This window comes from Microcaecilia unicolor, chromosome 6 (genome assembly GCF_901765095.1).
Source record: "Microcaecilia unicolor chromosome 6, aMicUni1.1, whole genome shotgun sequence".
Lineage (NCBI taxonomy): Eukaryota > Metazoa > Chordata > Amphibia > Gymnophiona > Siphonopidae > Microcaecilia > Microcaecilia unicolor.
In genome coordinates, this window is record NC_044036.1 from 302,244,739 (window position 1) to 302,268,256 (window position 23,518).

At 44.9% G+C, this 23,518-nt stretch overlaps 1 protein-coding gene across 4 annotated transcripts in view; it reads right to left on the reverse strand.

Moving 5' to 3' along the window:
• B3GNTL1 (UDP-GlcNAc:betaGal beta-1,3-N-acetylglucosaminyltransferase like 1) overlaps positions 1-23,518 on the reverse strand; it is a 348,739-nt gene that overhangs the window by 83,589 nt on the left and 241,632 nt on the right. Inside the window, exon 1 of one of the 4 annotated variants that reach the window (XM_030208047.1) lies at positions 5,961-6,252. The exons of the other annotated variants lie outside the window; for them this stretch is intronic. Within the exon in view, the coding sequence (XP_030063907.1) occupies positions 5,961-6,155 (195 nt within the window). The 5' untranslated portion in view covers positions 6,156-6,252. Of the gene's footprint in view, positions 1-5,960; positions 6,253-23,518 lie in introns of those variants that run through there. 4 annotated transcript variants of the gene reach the window in all.

Genomic DNA, 23,518 nt, shown 5'->3' on the forward strand with positions numbered 1-23,518 from the left:
GCTGCCCTTTTACCTGTTTCTCCAAACCAGAAGCCTACACCATTATTATTTGACATCAAAACCAAAAACTTGCAGCACAAGAAAAATTGTAAGGTAGCTGTACAGAGAGTTTGAACTTACACAAATAAAACACATCTGCACAAGACAGAGCTTGCATTTCTGATCATGTTACTTATTGTTATTTGTAGCTCATCAACTCTTAACATCTCACTGTCATTTAGTCAGAAGTCAACTAATCCAGTTTTGCCATCTATCATTCTATAAACATTAACTTATTGGCTACAGGCCAATCACCATGCTGAGCCACATCATTTTGCTAGAGAAGAGTGACAGCCAATACTTTTAGTATGTGGAAGTCTTATCAGCAGGTATCTGAATCAGCTGGGAAACAGATTTGTCATGTGATCTGAGTCAATCCTAATAGGCTGATCTAGTGCTCATTTTGCCTTACCTCATATGTAGGGGCCCTTTTACTAAGCCGCGCAGGTGAGTACGAGCATCCTACGTGCGTCAATTTGGAATTACTGCTCGGCTACCACGTGGCCTGGGCGGTAATTTTGTTTTTTACGCGTGCCAGAAAATAATTTTTATTTTCCTGCGTGCAGCGGAAACCGGGCAGTAATCATCATTCTACATGCGTAGCCGATTACTGCAGTTACCACATGATACCTTACTGCTAAGTCAATGGGCTGCAGTAAGGGCTCAAAGCCAAAATGGATGCAAGCCAATTTTTATTTTGACGCGAATCCATTTTTGGCAAAACATTTTTAAAGGCTTTTTTACAAACGCACTGAAAAATGGATCTGCATGCGTCCAAAACACACACCTACACTAGTGCAGCCCATTTTTCAGCGCACCTTAGTAAAATGACCCCCTACAGAATTGTATCTACCAATTTGTCTTGATGTGTCAGGATCACCAATCCATAGAAGCAATAGGGAAACACAAGAACTGGATTGGTTTGTCAGAGCTGACATAGATTTATGGCTGTCACAAGCAAAAGAAGAACCAATCTTCACACCAAAAGCATAGAACAGTACAGAAGAGACGACCAGATGCAATCAATGGTGTAATGTTGAATTTATTAAATGCTTTCAAAATGACTTGGCACAGGCTGTGTTTCGGCTGCTAAGATTTGCCTCAGGAGTCCGCATATGTGTCACAGCCCACTTAGAAACACAGGGGCCCTTTTACTAAACCGAGATAAAAAGTGGCCTGCGCCAGTGTAGGCGCATGTATTAGGTGCATGCTGGGCCAGTTTTTACTGCATCTGCAAAAAAGTTTTTTTTAATGTGACAGGAAAAGGGCATGCAGTAAACCTGAAACCAGCACATGTCTAAAACTGGCCTCAGCCCTTAACACCACCCATTGATTTAGTGGTTAGATTTGGTTCCAGTTTCTAGTCCTATTTTTGTCCTAGGGCTCTATAGCTTAGTATTGTGAGATATGGTTCCAGTTTTTAGTCTTATTTTTAACCCATGGTTCACCTTTAGTCTAGACTTTATCCAGCAGTGAGTATGTTTAATTGTTATGTATTAATTTACAGTAAGATATATATATATATATATATATACACATATTTTTTAAATTTTATATCTTGTAGTGGGGTTTTTATTACCATATATTGTAGCAATTTGTTTCCTGCTCTTTTTATTTATGCTTTAAATAGTGAACATGTGTGTGTGCATATATATATATATATATATGTGTATGTGTGTGTATTTGGTTCCAATCAATTTGAGAGCTACCTTTTGGAATAGCCGTACTCCTGCGGTGAAGAATTTTGAACTGCTGACATCTTTGGATTGGAGCATCTCCATTAGACTGACTAATCCCATTTGGGTAAGAGGTTTTCAGTGGGAGGATAGTTTGGGGGTGGGTTGCACTGGACTAAAAGTTTTGAGTGTGTTCTATATGGGATGTGTGTTCAGTGATTGCTTGGTTTGTTCCATGTCTTTGGAAGGCATTCAATAAAAAATATTTAAATATCTATCAAGTCCAGTACAACCCACTCCCAAACTATCCTCCCACTGAAAACCTCTTACCCAAATGGGATTAGTCAGTCTAATGGAGATGCTCCAATCCAAAGATGTCAGCAGTTCAAAATTCTACTCTTCACCGCAGGAGTACGGCTATTCCAAAAGGTAGCTTTCAAATTGATTGGAATCAAAGGCCCAATCTGAGACACGGCACCACTCCATCATAAGCACATTTATGTCCATTATTTTAATAAAGTACTTTTTATATTACCGGAGTGCACACTACATCTTGTGGGGTTTTTTCTCTCCACTGTGTGGTTTACCTGCTGAAGGAGACCATGTACTTGCTCTATGCCTGCTCTCCCTGCAGCTGATTGCTGCCACTGCTGCCAGCCTGAGGATGGGGCCTCTCTGTGATGCACCGCTGTGCGGCATTGATCAACACTACAGATTAAGTCAAGGAGTCAACAGAGGAGGTTGGAGAAATGAGCTCTGGCCCAGCCATACATTGCTGTAGGAGACAAACAGATTGGCAGGTAAAGGCTGGTCCCTGGTCAAGGGAAGAGGAAAACAGAAGAAAGAAGTCAGAACAGAAGAGACTAGCACATGAGAGAAGAGCTGGGAGAATGTAAGGGATGGTCTGATGTAGGTGGAAAGCACAGGAAAGAATGGCTGGGGACAAGAGGAGTGTGGTGAGAGCACAGCGAAGGGGCTGGGGGCAGGAGGAGTGTGATGACAGCTTGGAAAACATAAATATCATTCAGCTCCAACTCTTCTACTGCTGCTCTCCCTTAGCCATCATTATTCCCAGGATGCATCTATATACATTATTCAATATCTCTCTTATAAATAGTAGTAATAAACAATATCAAGTGTATTTTTGTAATATACCACTGCATTCCACAAAACAAAAGGATTAAGTTCCCAGAAACCATCTTTCTCTTTTGATCTAGGTACAAGAAAAAAAAAGATTTTAAATGCTCCCAGGTTTCAACCTAATTCATGTTTAATGTGGGATATAAATGTCATAAATAAGAAAATTGATAGAAACTCTGAATGCTGAGCACCTGATTCTCATAATATGATGTCTGTTTCAGTGGCCCTTTACCTGGAAAATAAAAATCTCTGCACCAATATAACACGTGCTATAGGGTGTCCCTATAGCCAGCCCCTCCAAATGACACACTGATTACGATTTATAACAAATTACTACTCTACCTATGAAAAGTTATTCTGTTATTACACTTCCTCTGTATACATCTGAATACTGCACAAGCCGGCATGTTTGAAAAGTGGGATCAAATAAAAATGCCACCAGCAATAAAGAATGACAACATGGATGCAGCAGCTGATACGTTTGTTTGCTTTGTTTTGATTGTACAGGGATGATGGCTGTGAAGAGGAGGAGAAAGAGAGATGAGCCTAATTGGCTTCAACGTTTTGACATCAGTCCTCTGTTTTCATCCTCCTTCGATACTTTCCTCCTCAGAAACTCCTCCCCTCTTCTTCACAACCGTAGTTGCCATCAGTGTTGCCAGGTGGGCGGTTTTACCACCCGATTGGGCGGTTTTCTGTGACCCGCCGCGGGAAATTTTTGCCCGCGGCGGGTCGCGTTTTTTTGGGCTTCTTTTTTTTCTTTTCCGCGGTTTTTCAGGCGGTTTTTTCGGCCGCAGGGGCGGGGTTAGTGACGTTTTGGGCGTGGTTAGTGACGTTCTGGGCGGGGCCGATGACGGTGGAGGCGGGGCCGGTGACGGGGGAGGCGGGGCCGGTGACGGTGGGGGCGGGGGTGATGACGGCGGGGGCGGGGGTGATGACGCGGGGGTGGGGGTGTCAGGGGCGGGGTTTGAGTTTGGGCGGGTTTTGGGCTGTTTTTAGGCTGGATTGGGTGGGAAAAAAATTTTCCACCTGGCAACCCTGGTTGCCATGCAGAAGACAAATAGATACATTTAATGAAAGCCTACTCTGTCTCACAAAAATGACATCGTCAAGTACTGACAAGAAAATAATCACACAGATCAAAATTATCAAACCCAATTTATATATGGGTTACAGCATCAATGTCTCTACAACACCATGCATGCCCTGCTGCCCAATAGCTAAACAAATAAAGTGGGTCTTCAAAGAAGCCTCACAAGTTTGAGAATGCAACTCTACCTGTAACCTAGAAGGTAGAGTTCCACAGCTTGGATGCTACACAAAAAAAATGGCAAATACCTTGTGCTTTCTAAATGTGTCTATGCTGGGGCTGAAAAAACAAAACGATTATTAAAAGACTGACTAGGCTATGTGAATACAGAAAAGTGAGCCATGAAAGATAAGATTGGCAATCATGTCAGAAAGCTTTGAAAGTTAACTTTTATATTTTAGATACTTTATGGAGATGCGCTCCTCTGTATATGAAGGATCTTATTTGTTTCTAGACCTAAGAATATGTTTTCTAGAAATCCTCTGATGTTACAATTCCATTCTCCACAAGGCATTTATTCAAAACTAACTTTCTCAGCTACCTTTCAATATCTGTCAACTCAGATTTGGAATTCTCTTCTATCTGGGATTAGTATTATTCCAGATTATATGGCCTTTAGGAAACAATTGAAAACATTTCTCTTTAAGAAATATTTTGATTAGTCTAGGACTATTTATGTGCTCAGGATAGTATTGATGTATTTTTATTGATTTGTAAATTTGTTGGGTTGGTCTGCATTGCTATGATTGATGTAATCCGCACTAGGGTTACCACATGTCCGGTTTTACCTGGACATGTCCTCTTTTTGAGGACATGGCCAGGCAGCCGGGCGGATTTTGCCAGCCTGTCAGTTTGTCTGGATTTACAGATAAGCAGGCTGGCGGGCGGGCCTAGTGGTGTCCTATCCTCCCCTCCCCTTTCTGTACTGCCCTGGTGGTCTAGTGACTTCTTCAGGGCAGGAAAGAGCCTGCAGACTGTTTTTTGCTGACTCCGGTCCCAGCGCCAATTCAAAATGGCCGCCGAGAGTGACCTTGCAAGACTTCTGCAGAAGTCTCGCGAGGCCGCTTCAACTCTCGGCAGCCATTTTGAATCGGTGCCGATACAGGAGGGAGCAAGAAAGTCTCTGCAGCCATTCTGGGCAGGAAAGAGGGGGCTCTTTCCTGCCCCAAAGAGGTCACTAGACCACCAGGGCAGTACAGTAAGGTAAGGGGAGGGGAGGACAGGACACCATTAGGGGTGTGTGATGGGGGGGCGGGGTGTGTGAAAGGGGTGGGGTGGTATGTGACAGGGGGCGGGGCATGTGTCCTCTTTTTGGGGGTGCAAATATAGGAACCCTAATCCACACTGAACTTAAAGGTTGTTTTAGAATATAAGCAGGTATCAGTATCAGTAACATCTTGAAATGTATTCAACAACAGACTGGTAGCCAAATGCTTCTGTATATAGAGAAGAACATAGACGCGAACATTTCAAAACAATTGGGAGGGGGGTGCAAAACAATGCAAAGCACTTCTGTATGGTCACAATGAAGGAGCTTTCTCAACATTGGGGGTGCTCAGCACCCACAGAACTCGCTCCTATGGAGAGGAGAGACATGATAAAAATGTTTAGCCCTACAAAGGAAACAGATAGCTGCAATTTGAAGAGTCTGTAATCTTTTAAGATTTGAATCATATACCACATTATAGTAATCAATATGTGAAATTAATAAAGCACACATGCACTCTTCCCTGAGTTAGTATCCATCGAATCCCACACTATCTTAGACACATCTAAGCCACCCGTTCACTAACCAAATTGTGTCTATTTGCAATACTTATAGCTTATAGCTTGTTTGTTTCCAGGTACAGCTGGATATAATTGCCCCCAAACCACAGACAGCAATGGAAAATACAGTTTTTACATATATAACCAACAGCAATTAGGTACATAGGCAACATCTTTTGAGTTTGTTTGAGATTTTAAAAACTTTTTCAGCTCTATAACATATCTCTTCAAACTTTTCAGCTGCTTACCTCTCTCATGTTTTGAAAGAACCGTTGATTCCGGGCCTTTAATGTCTGAAATAATGTTTTCAGGGCTCCTTTCTTGTATGAAAGGTGCATCTTTCCTCTCTTTGCTGTGCCCTTTTGTACAGACTCAGAAAGAGCACTTTGTTCAAGCAGTAAGTAAAAAGTGCAAAAGTTCAATGAATGCACTGTGTTTGGCATGATCTTGCTCAATTTGATCACTTAGTAAAACTCCAACAGCCCTGTAAGCAGGGCTCCAAAGATTAGAAGCTGAATCAGTGCTACACTTTATGCAAGGATCCTTTTGCTATCTATCTGCAAGATTGTCTGACCATGGAGATTACTTGGAAACAGTGAAGACTGTACTATGACCTTCTAGGTAGTGAAACAGACAATCTTTTTAAAGAAACACAACCATTCCTCATGACATTTTTAGAGGAATGAACGATACACTGACTAAGCTTTTTCACTGAATAAAATTCATTAAACTTAGGGCTGAATTTCGATTAAAATTTTAAATCATGTTTAATCACACAATTAAATGTATTTTATTTATTTCCCACTGCAGCTCCTTGTGACTCTGGGAAAGTCACTTAACTCTCCATTGCTCTGGTACAAAATACCCTAGCTGAGATAATATTTAACCATTTCTCTGACCTCATGTGCAACTTTCTTTAAATCAATCAACTTACTTTCTAACTCTTCCTACTTTCTTACCTATCTATATGTTACATCTTTGCCTTACCCTTCACTACCAATTATAATGTTCTATTATTACATATTGTGTTGACATTGTAAGTAGTATACCATGCCATACTTTGTATTGTTTTTGAATATTTTTACTGCTGTAATTGTCTATTGCTCATGTTTGATCTACTCTTACTGTACACCACCTTGAGTGAATTCCTTCAAAAAGGTAGTATAGTCCTGTCTAGAAAGACCTTGGAGTCCTAAGAGGCTAGATATTCAGGGAACAGCCACGACGATAATTCTGCATAGGGTGTTTCAGAGTTTTAGAAACAATTAGATATGGGGAAGGAGAGGTGCTGAATGTGAACTGAATAGAGGATTTTGCATACTTAAGTATCCAAAAAAAGTACAATATGCAAACATTATGGATAAGGAGTGATGATATATAACTGGCAGAAGGAATAACTTGGCAGACTGGATGGAGCCAACTGGTCTATTTCTGCTGTCATAGAAACAGAAAATGACGTCAGCGAAAGACAATATGGAATATTCAGTATGCCTATCCTTACCATCTGTTACCTCTTCCTTAGAAATCTTCTGTACTTGTCCCTTGCTTTCCTATATTTAGATACTAGCCGTTGAGCCCGTAAAAACGGGCTGGTATCGGGGTTTTCCTTCCCCTCCCCCCCCCGTGAGGTCGCCACCGCTCCCCCCCCTCCCCGTCGGAATCGCCGCCGCCACCCCTCTACCCAGCCCGGGCCCTCTCTTCGCTTCTGAATCTACACATCCATTTGCCGAACGCAGCAACGCACATCAGCTCAGCTGCCGTGGGCCCTTCTTTCTCTGCCTGTGGCCCCGCCCTCCTGTGACGTAACGTCAGCGAGGGCGGGACACAATATACGCATCAAGTTTCTCTTACATATGCACACAGCTCTGGAATTCTCTACCAAAATGCCTGAAATCTACGAATAATCATCTAGAATTCCGAAAAACCCGAAAAACTCACCTGCATACCCCAAAGTATCCGACATAAACACCGAATAATGAAATATGGCATTTTAATCAGGAAACGGACAGTTTTCAACCCTGATGCATGATCACACCCTAACATTTTGTCTGAATCACCCCAACCTATTTACCGATACTTCTGTACTGTATGTGTCACTGTAATAGTACCCTTATACTGTATTTGTTCACACCGGAGTCTGTAACCACCTCTTCAGAACTATGTAAGCCACTTTGAGCCTACTAATAAGTGGGAAAAGGTGGGATACAAATGTAACAAACAAACAAATAAATAAATAATAAATATAATATATAAACCGCTTTGACAGTAACCATAGAAATATGGCATATCAAATCCCATTCCCCTTCCCTTCCGAAAAGGACTGATAATCACCTTCCCTCTCACTCCCCAGATCCAATCTCTCTCCCATTCTCTTCCTTCCCTCCTTCACCTCTTCCCCCAGCCAGGTCCATTATCTCTCTTTCTTTTTCTCTCTTCCCTTTCTCCCTGCATCCCATTGTCCAGCACCTTTCCCTCCCTCCACTCCACCCCCATGCAGTGGCGTAGCCAGAAGTCAATTTTTGGGTGGGCCAACAGGTTGGATGGGTGGGCACTAGACAGTGGTGTGCTGGTAAATGTTTAACAACAGGCTCTCTCCCCGGTCCACCTCTGCGCCCGTCCACCTCCCCCCCCCCCTCCCCGTCCACCTCCCCTCAAAATTGCAGCGCTGGCTATAGCCGGGGAGAGAGCCTGGGGGGGGGGGGGGGGGGAATGCATTACTGTCTCCAGGAAAAAAAAAATTAAATGATCCCAGGTTCCAATTTAATTCATGTTTAATGTGGGATAAAATGCCATAAATAAGTAAATAAATATAAACTTTTAATGTTGAGCACCTGATTCTCAAAGTGGACATATTCCAAACACTATAATGAAAATAAAATGATTTTTTTCTACCTTTGTTGTCTGGTGACTGTTTTTCTGATCATGCTGGCCCAGTATCCGATTCTGCTGCTATCTGTCCTCTTAACTCCGTTTCCAGGGCTTCCTTTCCATTTATTTCTTTACTTTCCTCCTTTCTTCTTCATTTCTTGCTCTATATCCATAAGTAAAAGCTGGGTCCTCTGCAGACTTGACTGTCTAGTGGATCCAGCTTCTGCCTATTTTCTTCATCCATGTGCAGTTTTTCTCCTCTCTTCCTTTTCCCTCATCTCATCTCCTTCCTCATTCTTCCATCCCCTCCATCCATGTCCAGCATTTCTTCTCTCTCCCTTCCCTCTCTTCCATCCATGTCCAGCAACCCTCCTCTCCCCTTCCCTCCATCCAGCAACCCTCCTCTCCCCTTCTTCCACCATATCCAGCAACCCTCCTCTCCCCTTCTTCCACCATGTCCAGCAACCCTCCACTCCCCTTCCCTCCATCCAGCAACCCTCCTCTCCCCTGCCCTCTCCTCTCCCCTTCTTCCACCATGTCCAGCAACCCTCCTCTCCCCTTCCCTCCATCCAGCAACCCTCCTTTCCCCTGCCCTCTCCTCTCCCCTTCTTCCACCATGTCCAGCAACCCTCCTCTCCCCTTCCCTCCATCCAGCAACCCTCCTCTCCCCTTCTTCCACCATGTGCAGCAACCCTCCTCTCCCCTTCTTCCACCATGTCCAGCAACCCTCCTCTCCCCTTCCCTCCATCCAGCAACCCTCCTCTCCCCTTCTTCCACCATGTCCAGCAACCCTCCTCTCCCCTTCCCTCCATCCAGCAACCCTCCTCTCCCCTTCTTCCACCATATCCAGCAACCCTCCTCTCCCCTTCTTCCACCATGTCCAGCAACCCTCCTCTCCCCTTCCCTCCATCCAGCAACCCTCCTCTCCCCTTCTTCCACCATATCCAGCAACCCTCCTCTCCCCTTCTTCCACCATGTCCAGCAACCCTCCTCTCCCCTTCCCTCCATCCAGCAACCCTCCTCTCCCCTGCCCTCTCCTCTCCCCTTCTTCCACCATGTCCAGCAACCCTCCTCTTCCCTCCATCCAGCAACCCTCCTCTCCCCTTCTTCCACCATGTCCAGCAACCCTCCTCTTCCCTCCATCCAGCAACCCTCCTCTCCCCTTCTTCCACCATGTGCAGCAACCCTCCTCTCCCGTCTGCCCTGTTTCCTTCCTGCCCCCCCCCCTGGCCGTACCTTTAAATATTATAGTTTTGCTGGAGTCGCGGGCAGCCGGCATTGAAGACATCGGCAGGCTTACGCCGGTTCCAGCAGCCTTCCCTTCCCTCGTTGCAAGTCGGATGATGGCTCCGCCCTCGTAGAAACAGGAAATACGTCAGAAGAGGGCGGAGCCATCATCTGACTTGCAACGAGGGAAGGGAAGGCTGCTGGAACCAGCGTAAGCCTGCCGATGTCTTCAATGCCGGCTGCCCGCGACTCCAGCAAAACTGTAATATTTAAAGGTACGGCGGGGCAGATGCGGGATCGGAGCTCAGCCTGCTCCCTCCGCTCCGCTGCCTCCACTGCTGGGTGGGCCCGGGCCCACCCAGGCCCACGCCCCTGCCCCCATGAGCAGCAAAACAAATTTGGTGGCGAGCAGCACCAAGCTCTTTCTTGTAGCTACTGGAGCTCACTGCCTCAGCCATAGCTTCCACCTCCGGTTCTACTCGTGGGTTTGCAGCTCACTCTCCTCCTGCCCCTCAGGGTTGGGCATCTACCCCCTTCCCCATCAGTCAACCTTAAAGGTGGTCTTCTGACCAGGCCGCAGATAGCGTATGTGCAATGCTGCCGCTGCCAAAGAACAACAGGAGACTGCCTTTGGTGCTGGGGGATGTTGCTGAAATGTGGGTGGGGAGAAAGATGCAGAATTGCGTCAAGGACAGGGGTTGAGAGGTTACATGAAGAACACTTAGGGGTCCTTTTACTAAGGTGCGTTAAGTGCCTACGCGCGTCCAATGCACGCCAAATTACTACTACTTAACACTTCTAAAGCGCTACTAAGGTTACGCAGCGCTGTACAGTTTAACAAAGAAGGAGCTTACAATCTAATGGACAAAATGTAACTACTGCCCAGCTACCATGTGCCCCAGCAGTAATCGGCAGTTTATGAACACTGGCCGCTTACTGCCCGGTTAGCGCGTGAGACCTTACCTCTAAGTCAATGGGTGGCGGTAAGGTCTCAGGCCAAAAATGGACTCACGCTGGTTTTAATTTTGAAGGTGTCCATTTTCGACCACACACAAAAAAAAATGTCTTTTTTCCAGGCGCGCTGAAAAATTGACCTGTGCGCGTCCAAAACCTGTGCCTACACCAGCAAAGGCCACTTTTAAATGCACCTTAGTAAAATGGCTCCTAAATAGTTTCTAGATAATAACTTAAGAGATCAAGTTACATTCCACTCCTTTTATGAAGCATACACTATAACTGCACTCATAAAACCCAGTCACACAATAAACGCGTGAGCCCTCCTTGCTGGTAAATATCCTACAGTTCAAGATTTCAGATGGCAACAATAAAGCTATCAGTTCTTTCTATTTCAGTCAAAGAATCTTATACCTTATTGCTTCTGTAGTTGTTCCATATTTCACAGTAACTAAATATCAGGAAAGTAAACATTAGGTCGGAGTCCTTTCTTTTGGACTATTCAGTGTTACTAAAGTCATCTGCAGGAATAAATAGTGAGACCTAATAAAATAATAGCAGTTCTATATCTTTTTTTAACAAAAGAGGGGCCCTGTTTACTAAGCCACGTTAAGGCGCATTAACCATGTATGCGCCTACACAGTTAATGCGTGCGCTAATTGTAGGCACATTAAAAATGTTAACACACCTTAGTAAACAGGGCCCTAAATGTACAAAATAAACACTCAGGGCTCCATTTACGAAGCAGCGGTATGCCTAACGCGGGCTTACCGCTTGCTATAACGGAAGTAGTCATGCTACCACAGCAGCCCAGCGGAACTTCCCACCCCTACCAACTTATTTTTGTAGCACCGGACTGTACCTGGCAGTAACTGGGCAGCACCGGGTTAGCATGGGAGCCCTTACCGCCACCTGAATGGGTAGCGGTAAGGGCTCCCCCCCCCCCAAAAAAAAAAATATGTCCACGCAGCAAGTGCTTTACTTGCCACCCAGCCATTTCCTGCAGGAAAGCAAGGCCTTCCCTTTTACCAGCTGCAGTAAAAGGGGGCCTCAGCGTGCTTGTAAAACATGCGTTGACGCCAGCGCCGGCCCCCTTTTGCTGCAGCTTGGTAAAAGGGGCCCTCAAGGCCATATTCTATTAAGGTTATGTTCCTAAATTTACACTCCTAAAATTTATGCTCCAAAATTTCTGAGTATAATTTATGAGCGTAAATTATGCTCATAAATTAGGAGCCTAAATTTAGAAGCATAACCTTTATAAAATAAGGCCCATATAGAGGTAAGTCTATACATGGCACTAAAAAATCGGCACCAGAAAAAATTGGCACTAAGCACTATTCCATTGCCTCAGGTACAAACTTAGGGCCTCTTAGGCTCTTGTGCTAACAGACCACATTCAAAATGAATGGGCTTTGTCAGCATTACCAAACCGAGAGTCAATAGCAAGGCTTGAAAAAAGAGGCCCTAAGATTGTAAGCCCTCTAGGGGCAGGGAAAACACCTAATGAATCAAAATGTAACTCGCCTTGTGCTACTACTGGCAGTTAAATCCAAATAAATAAATTAAATAGTGCTACCAGTATGGCAGGGGCGTATCTCGAATCCGGCGGTAGGGGGGGCCAGAGCCAGAGAGGGGGGGCACATTTTTGCCTCCCTCCCCCCCCCCCCCCCCGCCTCTCTCCACCCCCTCCCCGCCGTCAACCCTCCCCCGTTGCTTACTTTTGCTGGCGGGGGCCCCAACCCCCGCCAGCCGAGGTCCGACCCGCAATCTCCATATTTCGTCTTCCTCCGTGGCCATGTGCTTCAAGGAAGTAACGCTGCAGTGCTGATTGGTTGAATCCAGTTCGGCGTCTGACGTCGCAGCTGGATTCAACCAATCAGCACTGCAGCGTTACTTCCTTGAAGCACATGGCCACGGAGGAAGACGAAATATGGAGATTGCGGGTCGGACCTCGGCTGGCGGGGGTTGGGGCCCCCCGCCAGCAAAAGTAAGCAGCGGGGGAGGGTTGACGGCGGGGGGGGGGCCAGGGCGAAATATGCGGGGGCCCAGGCCCCTGTGGCCCCACGCAGATACGCCCCTGCAGTATGGTAAGGGCACAAATTCAGTAGCATTAGCTGGTTAAGCAGCAATGAAGATGCTCTCTGAGGCCGGCCTGCAGGATATAATTTGGGAGGAGCCTTCCTAACCAGTTAAATCTTTTTGAATATCTATCCCCTGGCTTTTTAAGTTATAATTTGAACTAGGGGTGGACAACGATTAAAAATTGTAATCAAAATTAATTGTGATATTAAAAATTTTACTCGCATGATTAATCGCACCTCTGGGCTGGATGGCTTGGTACTAGCAACTTCCCACTGCATGGAAATTTTTTAATCCTGCTGAATACAATGAAAAGTTGCATATACACACTTTCTTCCCAGTTCCCACAGCACCTTGCTCCCCTTCCTCTCCATACAGGCACCTACCTGTCTCTTCTCCTGCTGCATCCTTCCCCTGTACATGGACCAAAGTGTCTCCCTTTCTGCTGCTAAACCTGTTACTCCTGACACACAGACACCCAGTTCTCTCCTCTTCTGCTGCTGCTGACCCCGCCCAGTACACAGGTCCAATATCTCTTCCCCCATCCCTGCATTTATCGTAACATTTATCTGGCTCTTCATAGGGTCTCCAGTGGATATTCTCACATGCTACTTACTACTGGCATCGACACCTTGATAGGCAGGGGAGAGACAGCAATGCAGAACAACAAAGGGGAACTAAAAATTTTAATCAGGATTAAAAAATTAATCAAATTAATAATGCACTAAATGCCCACCCCTAATTTGAACACAATTAGGCTTATTTTCGAAAGAGAAGGGCGCCCATCTTTCGACACAAATCGGAAGATGGGTGTCCTTCTCCCAGGGTCGCCCAAATCGGCATAATCGAAAGCTGATTTTTGGCGTCCTCAACTGCTTTCTGTCACAGGGACGACCAAAGTTCATGGGGGCGTGCTGGAAGCATAGCAAAGGCAGGACTGGGGCGTGCTTAATACATGGGTGTCCTCAGCCGATAATGAAAAAGGAAGGGTATCCCTGACAAGCACTTGGCCAACTTTACTTGGTCCATTTTTCTTGCGGCCAAGCATCAAAAAGGTGCCCAAACTGACCAGATGACCACCAGAGAGAATCGGGGATGACCTCCCCTTACTCCCCCAGTGGTCACTAACCCCCTCCCACCTTCAAAAAAACCTTTAAAAGTAATTTTTGCCAGCCTCTATGCCAGCCTCAAATGTCATACCCAGCTCCCTGACAGCAGTATGCAGGTCCCTGGAGCAGTTTCAGTGGGTGCAGTGCACTTCAGGCAGGCGGACCCAGGCCCATCCCCCCCCTACCCGTTACACTTGTGGTGGTAAATGTGAGCCCTTCAAAACCCACCACAAACCCACTGTACCCACATCTAGGTGCCCCCCTTCACCTCTTAGGGCTATGGTAGTGGTGTACAATTGTGGGTAGTGGGTTTGGGGGGGGGCTCAGCACACAAGGTAAGGGAGCTATGTACCTGGGAGCAATTTATGAAGTCCACTGCAGTGCCCCCTAGGCTGCCCAGTTGGTGTCCTGGCATGTCGGGGAGACCAGTGAACTACGAATGCTGGCTCCTCCCACGACCAAATGGCTTGCATTTGGGCGTTTCTGAGATGGGGATCCTTGGTTTCCATTATCGCCGAAAACCGGGGACGACCACCTCTAAGGATGATCATCTCTAACGTCGACCTAAATGTTGAGATTTAGGCATCCCCGACCATATTATCGAAACGAAAGATGGCCGCCCATCTTGTTTCGATAAAGCGAATGATACATACCTGTAGCAGGTGTTCTCCGAGGACAGCAGGCTGATTGTTCTCACGACTGGGTTGACGTCCACGGCAGCCCCCAGCAACCGGAAGAAAACTTCACGGGCGGTCACGCACACAGGGCACGCCCACCGCACATGCGCGGCCGTCTTCCTGCCCGTGCGCGACCGTTCCCGCTCAGTTGAATGACAAGCAAAGGAATGAGTAAAACGCAACTCCAAAGGGGAGAAGGGAGGGTAGGTGAGAACAATCAGCCTACTGTCCTCGGAGAACACCTGCTACAGGTATGTATCATTCACTTTCTCCGAGGACAAGCAGGCTGCTTGTTCTCACGACTGGGGTATCCCTAGCTCTCAGGCTCACTCAAAACAAGAACCCAGGTCAATTGAACCTCGCAACGGCAAGGGCATAACAGAAATTGACCTACGAAGAACAACTAACTGAGAGTGCAGCCTTAACATAATAAATCGTGTCCTGGAGGGTGGAGTTGGATTCAAACCCCAAACAGATTCTGCAGCACCGACTGCCCGAACCGACTGTCGTGTCGGGTATCCTGCTGGAGGCAGTAATGCGATGTGAATGTGTAGACAGATGACCATGTCGCAGCCTTGCAAATTTCTTCAATAGTGGCTGACTTCAAGTAGGCCACTGACACTGCCATGGCTCTAACACTATGAGCCGTGACATGACCCTCAAGAGTCAGCCCAGCCTGGGCGTAAGTGAAGGAAATGCAATCTGCTAGCCAATTGGAGATGGTGCGTTTCCCGACAGCGACCCCCTTCCTATTGGGGTCGAAAGAAATAAGCAATTGGGCGGACTGTGGGGCTGTGTCCGCTCCAGACAGAAGGCCAACGCTCGCTTGCAGAAAAATAAACAGGGCCTTTCCCTGAGCCTTAACATAAACCATAGTTCAAACAATAAGGTAAATTTGGAGATAGGCAGATTAAATCCTAGCAATAGCAATAATATGATACAGTGTCGGTAATGCACACATCAAAACAGCACAGCAGAGCATTCATATAACAGAAATATGATAAATGTCTGCAAAATATAAATGAGAACCCATATAGGCAGTTTGGTAGACCATTCATATAACACAGATATGATACTTGCAAAGTTCAGCGCAAAACAAAGTAGCATCTTAGGGTCTGATATTCAAAGGATTTATGCTCCAAAACTGGCTTCTTCCTGTTTCCATGCCCTCCACTTTTGCTTTGATGACATTGCCTCTGCCACATTTCTTTATGCTTTGGTTGCCTCATGTTTAGATTACTGTAATGTCATCTATGTAGGCATTACCTCTGCCCTTCTGAATCGATTACAATCTGTGCAAAACACCCATATTCATCTGCAAACAAATGCTGGGCGATATGATCGTGCCACACCTCTGTTCTACAGGAGTCACTGGACCCGGATTTGCTTTAGAATTCAATACAAATTCTAAACACTGGCCCACAAAGTCCTCCATACTGGACTCCCCACATATGTCATGTTCATGTTTATGTTTATTTCGTACAGAAGTACATAAGTATTGCCATACTGGGGCAGACCAAAGGTCCATCAAGCCCAGCATCCTGTTTCCAACAGTGGCCAATCCAGGTCACAAATATCTGGTAAGATCCCAAAAAAGTACAAAACATTTTATACTGCTTATCCCAGAAATAGTGGATTTTCCCCAAGTCCAAATTAAAAATGGTCTACGAACTTTTCATTTAGGAAGCAGTCCAAACTTTTTTTAAACTCTGCTAAGCTAACCGCCTTTACCACATTCTCTGGCAACGAATTCCAGAGTTTAATTACATGTTGAGTGAAGAAACTTTTCTCCAATTCATTTTAAATTTACTACATTGTAGCTTAATCGCATGCCCCCTAGTCCTAGTATTTTTGGAAAGTGTAAACAGATGCTTCACGTCTACCAATGTTTCACTGTTCTTTTCCATTGCTATATTCCTTAACGACATTTGATTTTGTCTCGTATAACTCTTCACAATGTAATCCATAACCGAATTCTAACAAATTGTATTTCCATCATTCATAATGTATTGTAAGCCACACTGAGCCCGCAAAAAGGTGGGAAAATGTGGGATACAAATGCAATAAAATAAATAAATAAATGCCAGTTCAACTGCACTCATTATTTTATATACCTCTATCATGTCTCCCCTCAGTTGCCTTTTCTTAAATCCTTTTTTAACTAATAATAAGATAGCATGGAAAAAAAGCATGGTTGCTAATTAAATCATGATGTGATGTGACTGGGATCTATATACTTACTGCTAATACTCTGACCTGAAGGTGCAATATTATCTTTCGGTGCTTTCACAGAGCTGACTTGATAGCTCCATTGTATTAGATTACTCTCAAGTGAGTGCTTATCCAATATTGCAGAAAATACTACATAATTTATCATGACTGGCAACCTCTGCTTAGAAGAGGCCCAGCAACAGAACAGCATGGAGTATGGGCAGGTCAGGATTAAGTTGTGCGGTTATTACTAGAGGTAAGTCTATAGAATATTTGTATGCATTGGACCTGATTTTACTCAGTGCCATTCATCTCTTAATTTTATGAGCACTGAACTGAGGAAGGGATGTCAACCAAGAAATGTATCAAGTTAGTCCAGTAAAAAGTATCAGCTTATAATTTTTTTTCTTTTTGCTTCTTCCCCTTTATTGCTGTGCAGTCAAGTGAATGTATTGCAACCACACTACCTTTTCATGAGCACTAAGGTACATTACATTGATTTTTTTTAAATAAAATATATTACCTTCTTTTCTTACATTTGTACCCCGCGCTTTCCCACTCATATACCTATGGCAGCAATTCTTTCATTTGGTGCCTCATTTTAGACACCACAATGTGGCACACTTACAGGCTCATTTTCCAAAGAGAAGGACGCCCATCTTTCGACACAAATCGGAAGATGGGCATCCTTCTCACGGGGTCGCCCAAATCAGCATAATTGAAAGCCAATTTTGGGCGTCCCCAACTGCTTTCTGTCACGGGGACGACCAAAGTTCACGGGGCGTGTCGGAGGCGTAGCGAAGGCGGGACTTGAGCGTGCCTATCACATGGGCGTCCTCGACCTATAATGGAAAAAAAAAGGACGTCCCTGACGAGCATTTGAACGACTTTACCTGGTCCTGTTTTTCTTACGACCAAGGCAGAAAAAGGTGCCCGGACTGACCAGATGACCACCGGAGAGAATCGAGGATGACCTCCCCTTACTCCCCCAGTGGTCACTAATCCCCTCCCACCCTCAAAAAATCTAGATGACAAGCCAAATAGAGAAATAGAAGCCATGTTAATCAATAAATCAGATGTTAGACCATACAAAATCTGAAAAAATAGATAAGCTGTCTTGCATATAATTCTTTCATTGATGGAAAATTTATCATATTTCTGTTATATAATTATTCTACTGTGCATATTTTTGACACTATCCTATTATTCCTACTACGATTCAATTTACCATCTCCAAGTTTACTTCATTAATTGAATTTATACTTATATTAGGTCATTTTACTATTGTTATGCTATTAACAAATTTGTATGTTTTATGTCAAGCTCTACCTGCTGTGTACTGCCTTGGGTGAATCTCTTCATAAAGGCCAATAAAGCAATTTAATACATTCTACACAACAGGCTACTGCACACAGTACAGGAAGTGGGAGCGTGTACAAGTCAGCAGGGTGAAAATGAAGAGGAAACCTCCCCTCTGAGAAAATTACACTTAAGACAATAAAATATATAAACATTACTATACCACTTTGGGTGTATCTAACATAGGAAGGTGATTCATAAATCTGTATATAAAACTAATAGAAAACTCAGGTAAAGACCCAGGAGCTATTAGGGGGCATAAATGAAATCAGCCAGCAGCAGCACAATCCTATAGGGGGAGAACATAAATGCCTGCTAAAAACAGGTTTCTCCCCCCCCCCCCTCAAGATTAGTAAAGTATAGGTAAGACGTGTACTGAGTCGCGAACAACTTATGGGGCTGACATTCGCGTGACACTTTCTTGGGACACTTAACAACGTGGCTTGCCGTTGCCTTCTCCAGTCACCTTATCAATATTGGATCTGCTGTTTTTTTCCACTGAGATTCTACTTTTCCTTTGATGGTAGTACTATTTGTATTATTAAAAATTTTAGTATGCCTTTTTGCCTTGTTGGCTTTGGTATTAAGGGGAGAGTTATTAAGGTGAATTGAAAGCCGGGCTCTTACTGCACCTTAGTTTAATCAAGGAGCCACTAACCTGTGGTATCTCAGTATTGCAGGTTACTGACTCATTGTACATGAATAACACAACTTTTAATTAACCTTGCAAGCCTTGTTATTCATACTGCCAGGGAGCATCTGGTAACTGGGTCCAAGGAGTGGCCTAGTGGTTAGGGTGGTGGACTTTGGTCCTGGGGAACTGAGGACCTGAGTTCGATTCCCACTTCAGGCACAGGCAGCTCCCTGTGACTCTGGGCAAGTCACTTAACCCTCCATTGCCCCATGTAAGCCGCATTGAGCCTGCCATGAGTGGGAAAGCGCGGGGTACAAATGTAACAAAAATAAAATAGATACTATTGGAGATTCTAGATGGAATGTTGCTACTATTGGAGATTCTACATGGAATGTTGCTATTCCACTAGCAACATTCTATGTAGAAGGCTGCGCAGGCTTCTGTTTCTGTGAGTCTGACGTCAGACTCAGAGAAGCAGAAGCCTGCGCGGCCACATTGGTGATCTGCAAGGGCCGACTTCTACATGGAATCTGAAATAGTAGCAACAGTGGAGGAGTGGCCTAGTGGTTAGGGTGGTGGACTTTGGTCCTGGGGAACTGAGGAACTGAGTTCGATTCCCACTTCAGGCACAGGCAGCTCCTTGTGACTCTGGGCAAGTCACTTAACCCTCCATTGCCCCATGTAAGCCGCATTGAGCCTGCCATGAGTGGGAAAGCGCGGGGTACAAATGTAACAAAAAAAAAATGCTCCTGGGCCGCATCTTAAAGGGGCCAGCATATCAAAAAAACAATGTGCTCCCCTTCCTCCCAAAGACACCCTCCCTGAACATATCGCACTTCCCCAAGCCCTTATATAGCAGCTTGGCCCCCTAGCAGAAGTACCATGAGACTACCGTCACAGGTTGCTGGCACTTTTTGAACCTGGTGCTGGCAGATATCGTACCTTCCCCACAACCTCTATACACCTGTGGTAACTTATATTAACATGAACTATGGTATTATAATGCACATTATTGCTATTTAATGTACTTAAACATGGGTCACAATTATATTAGCTTCAAAGTATACTTAAAGATGTGAACACCAAGTTGTGAGAAAAATGTTTACTACTAGATATTTCCTCAAACTTATAACCTGCTATTCCCAGGTTCAGTGAGATTTTTCTTCACTTGTTTCGTTTTGATTTCCTGGTACTTGGCATTACCCCATTCTGAATACTGTAATACAGTTATGGTGAGCATGCAGTGCTATGATACTTAGGGGCCTTTTTACTAAGGTGCGCCGAAAATGGGCTGCGCTACTGTAGGCGCATGTTTTGGGCATGCGCAGATCCATTTTTCAGCATGCCTGTAAAAAAGGCCTTTTTAACATTTTTGCTGAAAATGGACGTGCGGCAAAATAAAAAATTGGCGCGTATCCATTTTGGGCCTGAGACCTTACCACCAGCCATTGACTTAGCGGTAAAGTCTCACGCGGTAATCGCCTACACGTGATTAATGACGGTTACCGCCCAGTTTCTGCCATGCGCCAGAAAATAAAAATTATTTTCCAGCACGCGTAGCGAATGCGCGTCAAAAATGAATTTACCGCAAGGGACTCACGGTAGCTGGGCGGTAACTCCGAATTGACGTGCGTTGGGCGCGCGTAGGCACCTACGCGGCTTAGTAAAAGGGCCCCTCAGTGATTTCATTCATAAAAGAGTAACCAGAAGTAGGAGAGGGGTTAAGTATGAAATCTCACAGAAACACACACTCTCTCTCACTAGGAAGCTCAAGACATCCAATTTCTGCTTCAATCTTATTCCTGCAGCTCACTGTGGTGCTGTGTAAGTCTCAAGTTACAAAAACATTTAATTCATTCCATGTCTAAGGGGAAAACCCTTTGATAAATGACACCTCTATTTGTTCTTTTGGAACATGGCTGGCATCCTTAACCTGATGTAGAGCTTTCAACTATTTGTTGACACTGAGCCAGGGACAGAATTTGGAACCCACACCCCCCTCCACTTGCCAGCCCAAAAGGCAATAAACCACTGAACCACTGAGATGACCTACCTAGCCTTTTTCTTTTAATGTATTTGTTTTTCTGCTCTACAGCCCTCTGTAGTGTTATATTTGGTTTTAAATACCTTATACAAGTCTTTAACTAAAATAAACATTCCTGATCAAGTTTCACATCAAGGATTCCACATCTAGCTAGAAATCTTGAGGGTAGAATGTTTTACTAGGAAATCATACTGCTGTCTGTTTTGTTCCCCCATCAGTGTCTTTGTAGCCAGAACAACCTAAACACATTCATGAGATAAAATAAGTTTAAAAACATACCTTTTCAGAACAGTTCAAGATGTAGTTTTGTTTTGGTTTGAGTGAATTTAGTGGTCAGTTTGTAATTTGTATTTAAAAATAGTTGTATTTAAAAATAGGGAATCTAAAATACCGGCAGCTATTGTGGCATTTCCCATCATATATCCGATCTTCCTCCTTTCCAGAGGAAACACGCTTTCAGGCACTGTCATGGTCCTCCCACCCATATCTGTGAAAATCAACTTGTTAGTAGTTATCTTCTATATACATAAAAGGCACTTTGAAGCCTCAAGCCGGAAACTTGAGGCGCCCGAGATATCCGGTTTGGCCTGCAGGCTCCAGTCACTGTAGCTCCGCCCTCGCGTCAAAACGCGATGATGTTGAGGGCGGGGCGGCCCTCGTGTCAAAACGCGATGACGTTGAGAGCGGGGCGGCCCTCGCAACCACGTCACTGAGGGACGAAGGGACGAAGAGGAGAGGTGTGCAACTCGGAACGGAGGCACGGAGGGGGTGTCTGCAACTCGGGAGGGAGGGAAGGAGGGAGGACGTTGGGGGGGGGGGGGGGATTACCCTGCTAGCGCCCGTTTCATTTTTGCCAGAAACGGGCATTTCTTACTAGTTTTGTATAATAGTTTCTACATGTTTATCTGTTATTTTGAATGTGCACTTATATGGAGCTCTATGCAGCTACTGTGCCCCGGATTTGTCTAGCTTATACAAATACCAATAGTAATTATTAAATCAAAAAAAATATTAAGGTTGTGCATGACCAAAAACAGTTATTAGCCTTAATTTTAAACATAGTTCTTATGATTTTTGCAAGTTTTTCATGTTTTTTAAAACTTTTGTGTTTTTGTGCATATTGTATGCACACAAGATCTTTTTTGCATATATAAATTGATCGTACACATGTTAATTTGTAGGTAAAAGTGCTTATGTATTAGAATTAGGGGGATTATGTATATTCAGCATCGCTATCTGTACAGTGAGTGGTGCCGTAGAGAATATACACAGAGAAGCTGACTGGCAATGGCTACAGTCAGACACTAGCCGTATAGCTACGCAATTTAAAACAGGACAGCCTTTTTGCTGGTCTAAATCAAACATCATAATATATGGATCTCAGCTGGGTATCACTGACCATCTGTAGAATTAGACGGTCTGTAAGAATTTTCAGTGGCACTATCTGGAAAGTGCTGCTATAACAGATAGTGCTCTTGAATATCAGGGCCTTTATTTATTTATTTATTTATTTATTTATTTATTTGGATTTTGCTCACAACTTTTTCAAATAGTAGCTGAAGGTGAGTAACATTCAGGTACACTGGGTTATGTTTTGTCATTTGTGAGACTTTCATTGTATAGTCTTAAAGCTGAGCCTCTGCTTCCAGAAACAAAGTTGGCTTTGTCTCACAACAGTCTTGATTGTTCACAGAAAGCTTAGCATCAAGTGCACCTGGGTGTGAACTTGGGACTCTGTGGTCACGAGATACATGACTTGCAGTTGAGCCACAGTTTTTAAACATCCTTGACTCAGTCACTAGACTACAGCCTTCGAGTAGAGGTGATAGAAGGAGGTCCACCAACCCCAGAGGAAGTCCACTGGACTAGCAAGGGGTGTGTCCACCATATATATGGAAACCAGCCCAAAGAACCCTTGCTATGGGGCGGACTGACCATTCAGGCAACCAGGCTATGCTAGAGGGCCCAGTACCTCCTCCCTACATGTCCGACATCTCTCTCCCCTCCATCCCCAAGTCTGGCACTTCCCCTCTCTCATCACCCCCCCAGGTCCAGCACTCCCCCTCTTTACCCCATTTACCTCAAAAGTCCCTTTCTCCGTACAGTAACCCGGCTGTTTGTTGCTGACTGGAACCTTGTCTCTCCAGTGGCCCACCCCTTTCTGACAAAACTTTCTGCTTCTGCACAGGTGGGATGAAGCAGAGAGGTATTGGTCAGCGGTAGCCAGGGTCTTGTATGGAGAAAGGAACTTTTGGTAAATGGGGGGGGGGGGCAAGAGAGGGGGAATGCTGGATCTGGGGATGGGGGGTGTGAGAAGGGGAATGATGGACCCAGGGATGGGGGTGGGGTGGGAGATGTAGAACCAAGGGGTGGAGGGGGAGGGATATGGGACCAGGAGGGCTGGGACCCAGGGAGTCATCTGATGGGCTTGTCCTGTATCCACCTCTGTTTTCATTGTTGCTACCTGTCATGAAATGTCTAGCATCCGCCTGGGGTTAACCCCGCGACCAGCACTGCTCAGGCCCATCAGCACCTGGGCATGTGCTCTGTAATAGCACCCTCCTCCCACCGACTGGGTCCCGCCTGTCTCTGGGCTAGTCTTCTACTCTCAGGTTATTCCCTGGTGATTTCTAAAACACTGGAA